Source organism: Dermacentor albipictus, chromosome 1, assembly GCF_038994185.2.
Source record: "Dermacentor albipictus isolate Rhodes 1998 colony chromosome 1, USDA_Dalb.pri_finalv2, whole genome shotgun sequence".
In the NCBI taxonomy this organism is placed as follows: Eukaryota; Metazoa; Arthropoda; class Arachnida; order Ixodida; family Ixodidae; genus Dermacentor; species Dermacentor albipictus.
This window is the reverse complement of record NC_091821.1, coordinates 77,376,670-77,389,752: the sequence shown is the minus strand read 5'-3', so window position 1 is coordinate 77,389,752 and position 13,083 is coordinate 77,376,670. Positions and strand designations below refer to the sequence as shown.

General features: G+C 42.3%; 1 protein-coding gene across 2 annotated transcripts in view; it reads left to right on the top strand.

Moving 5' to 3' along the window:
• LOC135917641 (cyclic AMP-dependent transcription factor ATF-6 alpha-like) overlaps window positions 1-13,083 on the top strand; it is a 119,352-nt gene that overhangs the window by 51,653 nt on the left and 54,616 nt on the right. For both annotated transcript variants that reach the window (XM_065451214.1, XM_065451215.2), the window contains exons 4-6: window positions 801-1,050; window positions 9,624-9,937; window positions 10,408-10,485. In XM_065451214.1, the coding sequence (XP_065307286.1) occupies window positions 801-1,050; window positions 9,624-9,937; window positions 10,408-10,485 (642 nt within the window). The remainder of the gene's footprint in view (window positions 1-800; window positions 1,051-9,623; window positions 9,938-10,407; window positions 10,486-13,083) is intronic.

Genomic DNA, 13,083 nt, shown 5'->3' with positions numbered 1-13,083 from the left:
CAACCTATTACTGCGGAAAGAGGTAGTCTTTTGAAAGAATACTTTTTTAGTTTAAACTGTTTCATTTTTGTCCAAATAAAACATTATGTGTGTGCCAGAATTAAAAGTTCCAAAAAGAATTTTAACCATACAAAATGTTTCCTGTTTTGTCATAACGAGGCTCTGCGAAAAATAAAATTCTGCAATAATGTGCCATCTTGGGCCGCTTAGTACATGTCTGAAAAAAATGAGTGGCAGCACAAGAATGGTACGTGCAGACTGAGTGAGATGAAGCGCTTCGTCTGGCTCTGTCTGTAGGTCCCATTCTTTGCGCTGTTACTCATATTTTTTAATATGATTCTAATTCAAGCACTTTTGTGAGCAATAAAAGGATCAAGTCATCTTCTCATGGATAGCGGGCAAACAGTTCTGAATTGTGGTGAAGGCCAAGTACAGGTTGTGGTTTTTGAAGAAGACATTTGTTTTATACTTGGTTGTCCTAGGTGGTAGCACAGCTTGCAGTTGCAGCATTTGTCCATCCTGGCCGACCATGGCAGTCAGCAATGATGGCATGGCACTGGTTTTCGACATAACTTGGAAAAATTATTGCCAAATTGAAAGACGAATAACAAAACGGAAATCTGTGGATCTCAAACACAGTGTATTTTTCAGACTCCATGGTACATTAAAATGGGTCTCCGCTTATTAACCATGGGCGGCCGATGTTGTTTGGGCATGCCCCATCTTTCTCTTTCGTTTTATGCATGTTTTTGTGTGTGTTCTCTTATGTGATTGATTGTTCAAATCTTTTGCTCCTTCAGGTTCATGCATCTGATCCAATCTTAGCACCAGGCCCAACCTCAGTGCCTGACACACCTCCTGACACCCCACCTACGCAGAGTGGCTCTAGCACTCCTCCGCATCTGCTGGATTGCCCAGGGTACTTTGTAGCTGTCTCAGCTGCTTCCATTGCATCAAAGCCAAGCTCAGCACAGTTTCCTGTGACATCACCAAATGTGGCACCTTCTGTGGTAACAGTATCATCGCCTCCAAGGTCAGCAGGGGAAAGAGGTGAATGCTTCAAAGACATGGGTTGGTGTTTGCCTATGGAGTGAAGTAAGGCTCTCCAGGCGAATAGCTTTCTTTGGCTGCCATGTTGCATGGTTGGATGCAAACTGGGTATCTTGCTGAAAATTGCTGGTGCCTCTGTCATGGCTGATGTCATTCTTTAAGGAATGAGCGCCGTCATCACCCTCAGAGAAATCTAGAGTGGAAAAGGGTGAATATAGAAGGAAAGGGCATTCGCTGCTTGCACCATCGTTGCTGCCACCGTCGAAGAAACCTGCCAGAGCAGGTAAGGGTGGTGACAGAGGAGCATGGCATTCAGCGCTTGCGTTGTCACCGCTGACATTGGGAAAACCCGCCATAGTCAGAAAGGGCAGTGGCAGGAAAGGAGGATGGCATTCGCCACCTTAGCCGCCATTTGATGTTCTAGAAGCTTCACCTTCCGCTGTGTCAGTGTTTATGATATAGTATACAGGGTGCTCCTCTTTTTTTTCTTGTTTTATGCTAGCAGATTTTTTTTTTCATTGCTCTGGAATATAGTGCAAATCTGCTGATTGAGCAGGGTTACTTGAATAGGCAGACATTACACCCACTAGAAATGAAAGGTAGAATTTATTCAAAAAATGTTACTAATGAACTTTTTAGCTATTTATTTAACACACTTATTGCAATGTATGAATTAAAAGCTGTGATTTCATATGGTACATTCACTACAAACAAATTTTGAGAGTAGTGCCAATTTTGAGATGAGTGCTGTCAAACTTGCAGTAAAAATGCACTGTTGTCCCACTTTTAACTAAGCACCTTTTTATGAATTTAAGCTAAAAGATTGCTGGAACAACAATGGGTCTTTCCATGCAAAAGACCCCAGACCCCAAAAGTGACCATCGTCAATTCTCTTGGAAAAAAAATTGGGCATGTTCATGATTGTGAATGAGGTTTCACCAGAGTATCTTTCTTGCAAAAATTTTTCCAGTGGCATAAGCACTCTTGGAAGTTTCCTTGAAGAAACAAAAGTTGGTTTGAACTAAATTTTTTTAAATCTAGTTTGAAACTAGGCATAATGAGAAATGTTATTTTAGAATATTATACTGGTGTGGTTCTTTCATATGACGTCATACGTGAACACATATATTATTTTTCATCGTTTAATTGGCTCAGTTAAAAAGCAAAAAAATTGTGCATTTTCAAAAATTTTTTTCATAAATATCGTTAAGATCTTCTGTTCTCCCCCGTTGCTGTAGTTTATGCTAAAAATAGTGTTTGACTTAATGAAATCAAGTACTTCTCAAGAAAATTACTTCAAAATTAGACAAAAGGTCCTTTTTGACCATGTTCAGACCTAAATTAAGCTTTAGGGCCCTCCATATGAAGACGTGGGATAGCTCATTATATGTACCAACCTTTCAGCTTGTGATCTGGAAATATTAATTTGAATAAAACTTGTTTGAAGCGAGAAAAACAAAAATTCAAAGTTTACACCTAATCTCACCAGTAGGTACTCCCGAACTATGTATTCACTGCAGAACACATATGCAGAGCTGGCTATTTTCCTGGCACGCATATGCACTGTGGCTATTTGCCAAGGAAATGTGGGCTGTGTCACTTGACATCAGTGTAAGCACATTGCCAACGGCGCATGTTCGTCTGTCCACCACTTCTAAATTAGGGGCCTCATCTAGCTCACATCTATGCAGTTGGCGAACACTGCATAGATGTGAGCTTTTTACTGTGGAATATAGTGGCTAACTTAGCCTCATTCTGTCATACGCAGAAGCATGACAATCACATGTTGATTTCTTCTCTGCTGCTTCACACCAAAACAAAAACGGTGCTTGATCAGGCCCATGGACACTCGCAGCAGACTGTAGCCTACCAGCTGGAAATTTCTGGACATTTGTCTGCTATGCCACAGTTGGTGCTGAGTGTCAATGATTGCTGATTGCAGTGCTGAGTGTCAAGAGAGCAGCGGTTGCGTAGAGGTAGAACACCCGCCTCGCGTGCAAGAGGTCCGTGGTTCGAATCCCGGTGCCGCGCAATTTTTCACCGGATTTATAAAAAAAAAAGATCTGCGTGTTGATAAAATTGCATAAAACAGGCCTGGAGTGTGGCCTGATCCCGGTGACCGGAACCGGTAACACACTTCCTCACCAGAGCAGGATTGGCCACCCTGGGGCAGTACTTGGCCACAACCTTCTATATGAACACAACAGTCAAACCCCAGCCCTCAGTCCCCAGCAGCTGCGAAGCAACTGACCACGGCGGCGGTCAGACCTGCGACGCAGCAGAGGGTGCTAAGAATCTCTGGCTCCGGACAGGCCGCCATTGGAATATAAACCTGGCAACGTTTAACGCTAGAACGTTATCTAGTGAGGCGAGTCTAGCAGTGCTATTGGAGGAATTAGAGGGCAGTAAATGGGATATAATAGAGCTCAGTGAAGTTAGGATGCCAAAAGAAGCATATACAGTGCTAAAAAGCGGGCACGTCCTGTGCTACCGGGGCTTAGCGGAGAAACGAGAACTAGGAGTCGGATTCCTGATTAATAAGAATATAGTTGGTAACATGCAGGAATTCTATAGCATTAACGAGAGGGTGGCAGGCCTTGTTGTGAAACTCAATAAGAGGTACAAAATGAAGGTTGTACAGGTCTGTGCCCCTACATCCAGTCATGATGACCAGGAAGTCGAAAGCTTCTATGAAGACGTGGAATCGGCTATGGGTAAAGTCAAAACAAAATACACTATACTGATGGGCAACTTCAATGCCAAGGTAGGCAAGAAGCAGGCTGGAGACAAGGCAGTGGGGGAATATGGCATAGGCACTTGGAATAGCAGGGGAGAGTTATTAGTAGAGTTTGCAGAACAGAATAATATGTGGATAATGAATACCTTCTTCCGCAAGCGGGATAGCCGAAAGTGGACGTGGAGGAGCCCGAATGGCGAGACTAGAAATGAAATAGACCTCATACTCTGCGCTAACCCTGGCATCATACAAGATGTGGACGTGCTCGGCAAGGTGCGCTGCAGTGACCATAGGATGGTAAGAACTCGAATTAGCCTAGACCTGAGGAGAGAACGGAAGAAACTGGTACATAAGAAACCAATAAATGAAGTAGCGGTAAGAGGGAAAATAGAGGAATTCCAGATCAAGCTACAGAACAAGTATTCAGCTTTAACTCGGGAAGAAGACCTTAGTGTTGAAGCAATGAACGACAATCTTGTGGGCATCATTAAGGAGTGTGCAGTAGAAGTCGGTGGTAACTCCGTTAGACAGGATACCAGTAAGCTATCGCAGGAGACGAAAGATCTGATCAAGAAACGCCAATGTATGAAAGCCTCTAACCCTACAGCTAGAATAGAACTGGCAGAACTTTCGAAGTTAATCAACAAGCGTAAGACAGCTGACATAAGGAAGTATAATGTGGATAGAATTGAACATGCTCTCAGGAACGGAGGAAGCCTAAAAGCAGTGAAGAAGAAACTGGGAATTGGCAAGAATCAGATGTATGCGTTAAGAGACAAAGCCGGCAATGTCATTACTAATATGGATGAGATAGTTCAAGTGGCTGAGGAGTTCTATAGAGATTTATACAGTACCAGTGGCACCGATGACGATAATGGAAGAGAGAATAGTCGAGAGGAATTCGAAATCCCTCAGGTAATGCAGGAAGAAGTAAAGAAAGCCTTGGAAGCTATGCAAAGGGGGAAGGCAGCTGGGGAGGATCAGGTAACAGCAGATTTGTTGAAGGATGGTGGGCAGATTGTTCTAGAGAAACTGGCCACCCTGTATACGCAATGTCTCATGACTTCGAGCGTACCGGAATCTTGGAAAAACGCTAACATAATCCTAATCCATAAGAAAGGGGACGCCAAAGACTTGAAAAATTATAGACCGATCAGCTGACTGTCCGTTGCCTACGAAGTATTTACTAAGGTAATTGCAAATAGAATCAGGAACACCTTAGACTTCCGTCAACCAAAGGACCATGCAGGATTCCGTAAAGGCTACTCAACAATAGACCATATTCACACTATCAATCAGGTGATAGAAAAATGTGCGGAATATAACCAACCTTTATATATAGCTTTTATTGATTACGAGGAAGCGTTTGATTCAGTCGAAACCTCAGCAGTCATGGAGGCATTGCGGAATCGGTGTAGACGAGCCGTATGTAAAAATACTGAAAGATATCTATAGTGGCTCCACAGCCACCGTAGTCCTCTATAAAGAAAGCAACAGAATCCCAATAAAGAAAGGCGTCAGGCAGGGAGATACGATCTCTCCAATGCTATTCACAGCATGTTTACAGGAGGTATTCAGAGACCTGGATTGGGAAGAATTGGGGATAAGAGTTAATGAAGGATACCTTACTAACTTGCGATTCGCTGATGATATTGCCTTGCTTAGTAACTCAGGGGACCAACTGCAATGCATGCTCACTGACCTGTAGAGGCAAAGCCGAAGGGTGGGTCTAAAAATTAATCTGCAGAAAACTAAAGTAATGTTTAACAGTCTCGGAAGAGAACAGCAGTTTACGATAGGTAGTGAGGCACTGGAAGTGGTAAGGGAATATATCTACTTAGGACAGGTAGTGACTGCAGATCCGGATCATGAGACTGAAATAATCAAAAGAATAAGAATGGGCTGGGGTGCGTTTGGCAGGCATTCTCAGATCGTGAACAGCAGATTACCATTATCCCTCATGAGAAAAGTTTATAACAGCTGTGTCTTACCAGTACTCACGTACGGGGCAGAAACCTGGAGGCTTATGAAAAGGGTTCTACTTAAATTGAGGACGACGCAACGAGCTATGGAATGAAGAATGATAGGTGTAACGTTAAGGGATAAGAAAAGGGCAGATTGGGTGAGGGAACAAACGCGAGTTAATGATATCTTAGTTGAAATCAAGAAAAAGAAATGGGCATGGGCAGGACACGTAATGAGGAGGGAAGATAACTAATGGTCATTAAGAGTTACGGAATGGATTCCAAGGGAAGGGAAGCATAGCAGAGGGCGGCAGAAAGTTATGTGGGCGGATGAGATTAAGAAGTTTGCAGGGACAACATGGACACAATTAGTACATGACCGGGGTAGTCGGAGAAGTATGGGAGAGGCCTTTGCCCTGCAGTGGGCGTAACCAGGCTGATGATGATGATGATGATGTCAATGATTCAGGTTCTTGCATAGCTCGTAATCTCCTGATCTGTAGTACTTACAAAACATGAATCAGCGCCATGCACAATATCTTGTGTTGAATAATTGTCCGGTCGTGACGACGACCTCTAAGAGTCATGGTTTACTTTCATTGCACAGATGTATTGTCTTAAAATGTAGTTACGGGTGCATCAACATTTAAACAGCATAAACTGATACTTGACTGGCATATACTGTGCATAAATATGCATTTGTCCAATTGTGTGCATTATGAGCTCATAAGCATGACAAGAATTCACTTGTAGCCCGCACGAGTTTTGCAGTGAAGGTACAGTTTGGGAGTGCCTACTGGTGAGATTGCTTGTGGACTTCAAAATTTTTTTCTGCCACAAACAAAATTTACTCGAATTAAAATTCATAGATCACAAGATGAAAGGTTGGTGCATATATGACCTATTGCACATAGCTTTAGGTAAAGCACAAGACAGTGCATAGGACAACAGAAGAAGATGAAGACACAGTGCAACAGATTGCATATATATTTATCTGGGGGGGCTTTAAACTTCTGTTGCCAATGCGCGGGCGTCGCAGCAGTAACAGAGCTTTCTATTGTTCAATACTTGCTACTTAAAAGTGTTTTTTCGAGCCTGAAAGAAGCCCGCAAGTGCATGAAAAATTGCAGCGCGATTGGCCGCTCTAGACACTTTATGTGTTTTCACAGGCTTCTTTCACGCTCAAAAAAATGCTTTTTGTGTAGCATGTACAGTGGAATCTCGTTGATACGATTCTCACGGGCACCGAAAATAAAAACGTATTATCCAAAAATCGTATTATCCAAAACGGACTCCAAAAGATCGCGAATAATACAGACTTGGCACAGAACTTGCTTTTATTAAAGCACTTTAAAATAATCCGTCACTTTGCGCTGCACTTTTTGCTTTTCGAGGTCCTGCAGCAAGCTTTTCTGGAACTCGTAAAAACGAGTAGCAGTTTCCTCGCTGAGTCTTGGTCGGCAGACTTCCCTTCACCGGAAACGGTTTTATACGACAGGCCATGCCGTGTTTTAAAACGATGGAGCCACCCGCCCGAAGCTTTAAAATCTTCGATGCCCAACGAGAGTGCTATCTCATCAGCTCTCTCGCGAACAACTGTCCCGTCCACGTTCACGCCCGCCGCCCTTACTTCCCTGAACCATGCCAGAAGAACCTCTTCCATCTTGCCATGCTGGGCGCCCCTTGTTTGCTTCATGCCGGCGCCGAAGACTTGAATGTTCTTCTGAATTTCTTCTCGCTTGCCGACGATTGTGTTCAGCGTGGAGACAGGCAAACAAAGTTCGCGTGCCATGTCGACACGTTTCTTCTGCGGATTTTCGTCGACTTTTGCTAGGACGTCGAGTTTTTCTTTCAGCGATAACGCTTTACGCTTTCTAGACATGGTGAAGCGCACGGGTGAAACGCGGCACCAAAACAGAAGAAACGATAAGGGCGAAGTGCAAGCTGAACGCTCGAAACACCAAAATGGCAACGAGAAATGGCAAGCACAAAGCCAACAAAGCCTACAGCGTCGTCAATGCATGCGCCAATCACTGCTTCTTGGTCACGTGATTTTACCGTGAGTACTATGTCTTAGGATAGATGGCGCTAAAAACCTTTGGTGCGTTTGGTGTGCGAGCTTGCGAAAATTGCTCCCAGAGGCCGCCACACTGCTGCAAGCGCTGTGCAGAAGCACGGCCGGATTCTAGCCGAGCCGAGCCAGGCCAAGCCTCGAGCATACAAAGCGCGCGTCGCCGCGTCTTTAGTCCGCCGTGCCTGTCGTTTCGCTCGATGTTAATTTCAGTAGCTCTGCCCACCCGCTTCAAAGGACTGGCTCTGATGTTATCAACATACAGAAGACGTTTCCGGGATCGTATTATCCAAACCGACGTGGAAATACGATCGTATTAGCCGTACAAAAATGCATTGACCTCTATAGGGCATCGGCCGGGAACGAAAAAAAAACGTATTATGCCGAAAAACGTATTTAGCCGAATCGTATCAACGAGATTTCACTGTATTGAGCAACAGAAGCTGTATCAAGAGTTTTTCATGTTGCTCTACAATTTTTTATTGACACTTTTCATCTAATTATAATATTTGAGAAGGTTATAAATAATTAAGGCTGATGATCTAATTAGGCAGAATGAAAAAATAAATAATTTGAGTATATCATAGGGACAGCAAACAACATTACCTTGGTTCTGTCCAGCTATGTGGCATGTGCATATCTTTAAACTGTAGCTTAAGTTAACTGGGACACCCTGTATATTCCGTCATTCTCTCAATTACTGCTAGAAATTGCTCATTTTCGGTGCTGTTATGTTTCAATGTTTTATTTCAAGACGTAGTAGTTGCAACGTGCACCACAATGCATAAAATTATAGCTTGATCTCTGGTGTTTTGAATGGATGTAAAGCAATAATAATTTCTCGGACAGTTATTGAGAATTCTTATATGAAACTTCAAAGAAGCACCTCAATGAACACGATTGAAAGTAATTAGTTGCTATTTTAGTATAAGTACTGAGAGTAAAAAAAGTCTGAAATATACAATACATGCACCCGGGCTTCTAGTTGCAAATCAGATCATGCAAAAAAAAAAAATTATGAAGATTTTTTGGCATCTATACTAGCCATAGTGATGCCCATGCTATTCGGGAAAGCAGTACTGCACTTCACAAATGTGAAAATTGGTAAGTTTAGGGAGCACTTGTTTTTACTCACGAAGCAATGGTTCTCAGGTCAGGCAGTATACAGAAGCCTCCTCATACTTGATAATTGTTTTATAAGCTTTTCTGTGCAAGCAGGGTGGTCTAGTGTGAGTTCAGTTGGTGCTGGAGGCTCCACATGCTTTGTTCAGCTCCTGTACAGTGCTGTACAGTAATGCAGAGTCTTGCACAATGTTGTACAATAATGAATAAGGTCACTTGTGCAGGCAGTGTTCAAAATGTAAGGAAGTAGACTACTAGTCGAGCTTCGGTCAAATGTCTGTCTGAAATCGACTGCCTGCTCTTGTGTGAATGAAAACCCCACACGATGGGAAGGATTGCTCATAATAATTTGTACATGCGCTGCCGAAATGTTGATGGATAAAAGCAACCCATAGTGAGAAAAATAAAGTTAAACTTTATACTAGTCACACAGTTATCAAAATAACACGCACTCGGACTGCTGGCTTTTCTTGCTGGCAGAAGTACTTTAAGCTTGGTTAAATTGATTAATTGGTGAGTGATTAGCCTGTTCAAACACAAACCCATAAACCTGGTTTGTGCGTGTGGTGGGCTTGTTGGGGATAGGTGTGTTAACAGCAGTACCATACGATAGCAGTTGTTGGCTCAATGATTGGCACCCATTTAACTGCTGTGCCTCTTGTGGTTATTGTTTTGACAGCACAACAGACACTGATGCTGACTCGGGAGGAGTTTAACCAGCTGACAGCACAAGGCGTGCTCACCATTAAGACACCATCAACAGGCAGTAGCAGTGTCAAGACAACAGCTGTGGCGCCCAAGATTGTAACCCCGCAGCCATTACCAAAAGTGGCTAAGGTGACTATTCCTTCCCTCAACACTGTGGTTCCTGCAGCCAGCATCAGTAGTGTTACGCCTGCGGCTTTGCCCATTGTCAAGACTGAACCTGTCGCAGTCTCCAATCCCACTGTCATCTTTGGACCTTCACCCACACTGTTGCAACAGCTTAGTGATGTGAGTGTTATTTCAGATTTAGTAATTTATGCCTTTGTGTCATGTTATAATGGTGTCTATGCTATTTGCATTCTGTGCTAAAGAATTTGTCATCTTTGTGCCTGTTTTCACTCTACATGTAACTAGAAGTTGAAGGGGAAGAAAAAATAAACTAGCCACATGCATGGCCTACCTCAAAATCTGTTTCATATATCTCTTTCGGGCTGCTATTTTTTAGAACATTTTTGTTCACATTGCTCAGTATTTGCATGTTCTTTGCTCACTGAGTGAAGTTGGCTGTATGTGATACTAAGTAAGTTTGGATTGTACCATTAAAAATTTGCTTGCATCACATTGGTATGACATGTGCTTATTATTATTAGGCATTCAGAGTTGTTACAAGCCCTAAGCAGTAAGAGTGCCATACCAGTAGTATTGCCACAGTTCATTTCCTAAGGCTGCTTTTCATGATGTGTCTTGCATTATTGTAGAGCAAAGCACTAAAAAGGCAACAGAGGATGATCAAAAACAGGGAATCTGCCTGCCTATCACGAAAAAAGAGGAAAGAGGTGAGTTTCTTTATAAAAAGATGCTGCTTTCTCAATTTCTTCAAATGCTAGTATATGCCAGTGCAATATGTTATAAGGAAGCTTTAGCTTGGGCCCTACTCCGATGCAGCCTATTAGAATGCATGATGAGTAGCCAGGTAAGGGAACAAGAGTTCAGGATCACCAGTCAGCCTCTAGAGCCTGTGAAGGAGTACGTTTACCTAGGTCAACCAACCTCGATGCAGTAAGGGTAAAAGCAGACCAGTTCAGGTTGGCACTTGCAAACAAATATGCAGCCTTAGAACAGAGAGATGAAGATGACATAGAGGCAATGAATGAAACCTTAACTAGGTGGCTTCAGAAGCAGCAATTGGATGTGGGAGCTAAGGCACCAAGGCAACCAGTAGGTAAGCTCTCTCAGGTAACAAAGAACCTAATAAAGAAACGACAAAGAATGAAATTGTCCAACTCAAGAGATGAGATAGAATTCGTGGAACTGTCAAAACTAATCAACAAGGAGAAAATAAGAGATATTCGAAATTATAACATGAGAAAGACTGAGGAAGCAGTAAAAAATGGACACAAATCAGTGAGAAGGAAACTTGGCGTCTGACAAACCAAGATGTATGCACTGAAATATAAGCAGGGTAATATCATCAGCAATCTCAAAGATATAGTAAAAGCAGCGGAATAATTCTATATTGACCTGTACAGTACCCAAAGCAGCCATGATACCGCCATTCGAAGTAGTAATGAACAGGTCACCAAGGCTCCTTCTATAACTAGCAATGAAGTTAGAAGGGCCTTGCAAGATATGAAATGTGGAAAAGCTGTAGGAGAAGATATACTACCAGAAGATGGAAGAGACATAATGCTTTAAAAACTAGCAGCCCTTTATACGAACTGTTTGTCGACTTCAAGGGTCCTAGAGAACTGGAAGAATGCCAACATTATACTAATCCACCAAAAGGGAAACATTAAAGAATTGAAAAATTATAGGCCCTTTAGCTTACTTCCAGTAATATATAAAATATTCACCAAGATAATCTCCAATAAAATAATGCCAACACTGGACATTAGTCAACCAAGGGAACAGGCCAGTTCAGGAAGGGATACTCTGCAATGGATCACATCAGTCATCAATCAGGTAATCGAGAAATCTGCAGAGTACAATCAGCCTCTCTATATGGCTTTCATAGATTATGAAAAGGCATTTGATTCAGTAGAGATACCAGCAGTCATAGAGGCATTACGTAATCAAGGAGTACAGGACGCTTACAAAAATTCGACATTTTGCACTGTCCAGTCGTCGCCCTCATTTTATACTTAAGCATGACATAATATAGGGTAAGCAGTTACCATACAAAGGACTGGTGATAAGGTATAAAAAGCAATACTTCTAGGGCTCTATTCTGGGTCACTCACTTTTGTTATCATTTTCAGCTGACCCTAATAGCCTTAAGTCCATCACCAGTAAGGTGTCACACTAAATGATACATCATGCAATATTAAAAGTACCTAATAACATGGTCAAACGCAAATTTTGCACGCCGTCAAAGGAGGACAGCTGACGCACTTGTCACCTGCATTTCTTATAAAATACGCTTTAACTATTTTGCATTCTGTTTTTGTGTTTTCTTTTAGTGTATTTATAAGAAAAGCTGGTGACAAGTGCGTCAACTGTCCGCTTTTGGTTTTGCAAGAAAAAGAAGCGACATTCCTTTCGAGGTATCTAGGCACATCAACTGATTGAGCATACAATTGTCTGTATGATCTGATTCACTTATACCATCTTTTATGTGTATGATGATGAGTGCATGATGTACCTGATGCTCGGAGCATAAATAGACGATTGTTTGAAATAAACGCCAGTTGGAAGTAGTGCCAATCCTGTCATATGTGTTCCTTTCGTCTTTGTCTTTAGCGATTCTTTATGAAAAGTGTTAACATTTCTAAGTACCAGAAAAAACTATTGTGTAAAAGCTACAATGTAATGAGTATTTCAGAGACTGGATTGCTTCTTGGCATTGAGTTACACTACGTATATAAAGCACCAAGTTTTTTTTTGTACACTTTGTAGTATTCTTAAAAATTTACCGTGGGTGCACATATTTGTGGGGGTGGGGAGCTTTGATATTTAAAGGGGTCCTGAAACACTTTTTGAACATCGTAAGAAAATGTTGCCCATCTTTAGCTGAGGCTCCTGCTAATGTGTGAGCCAAATATTGTTGTAGCAGGGAATTTACAGGCCTCACGTTTTCAAAAACATGGAAAAAATAGCGTGTTCTCGCCTCTGCATTGTCGTCATGCAGCAACATTGCAAGCACCTGGATCCACAAACAGCTGTTGGCTGATTTCGTGATCGCAAGAACATTCTCAGTAATACTGTTATTTCTAATTTTTGCCTAAATAATTGAGAAAACATGTGTCTGCAATCTCAAAAAGACAGAAAAATGATTTAATCTTTGCACTGCCAGTCTACAAGAAACAGTTGCGCATAGCTGCGTATGCTGCTCATGGCCTTCGAGATAGCAATAGCATGCTGCTTAGCCTAGTCTGCCACGGCCACCACAGGGTGCCATGACAAGCCCTCCCACCGCCAAGACATTCAACTTTTGG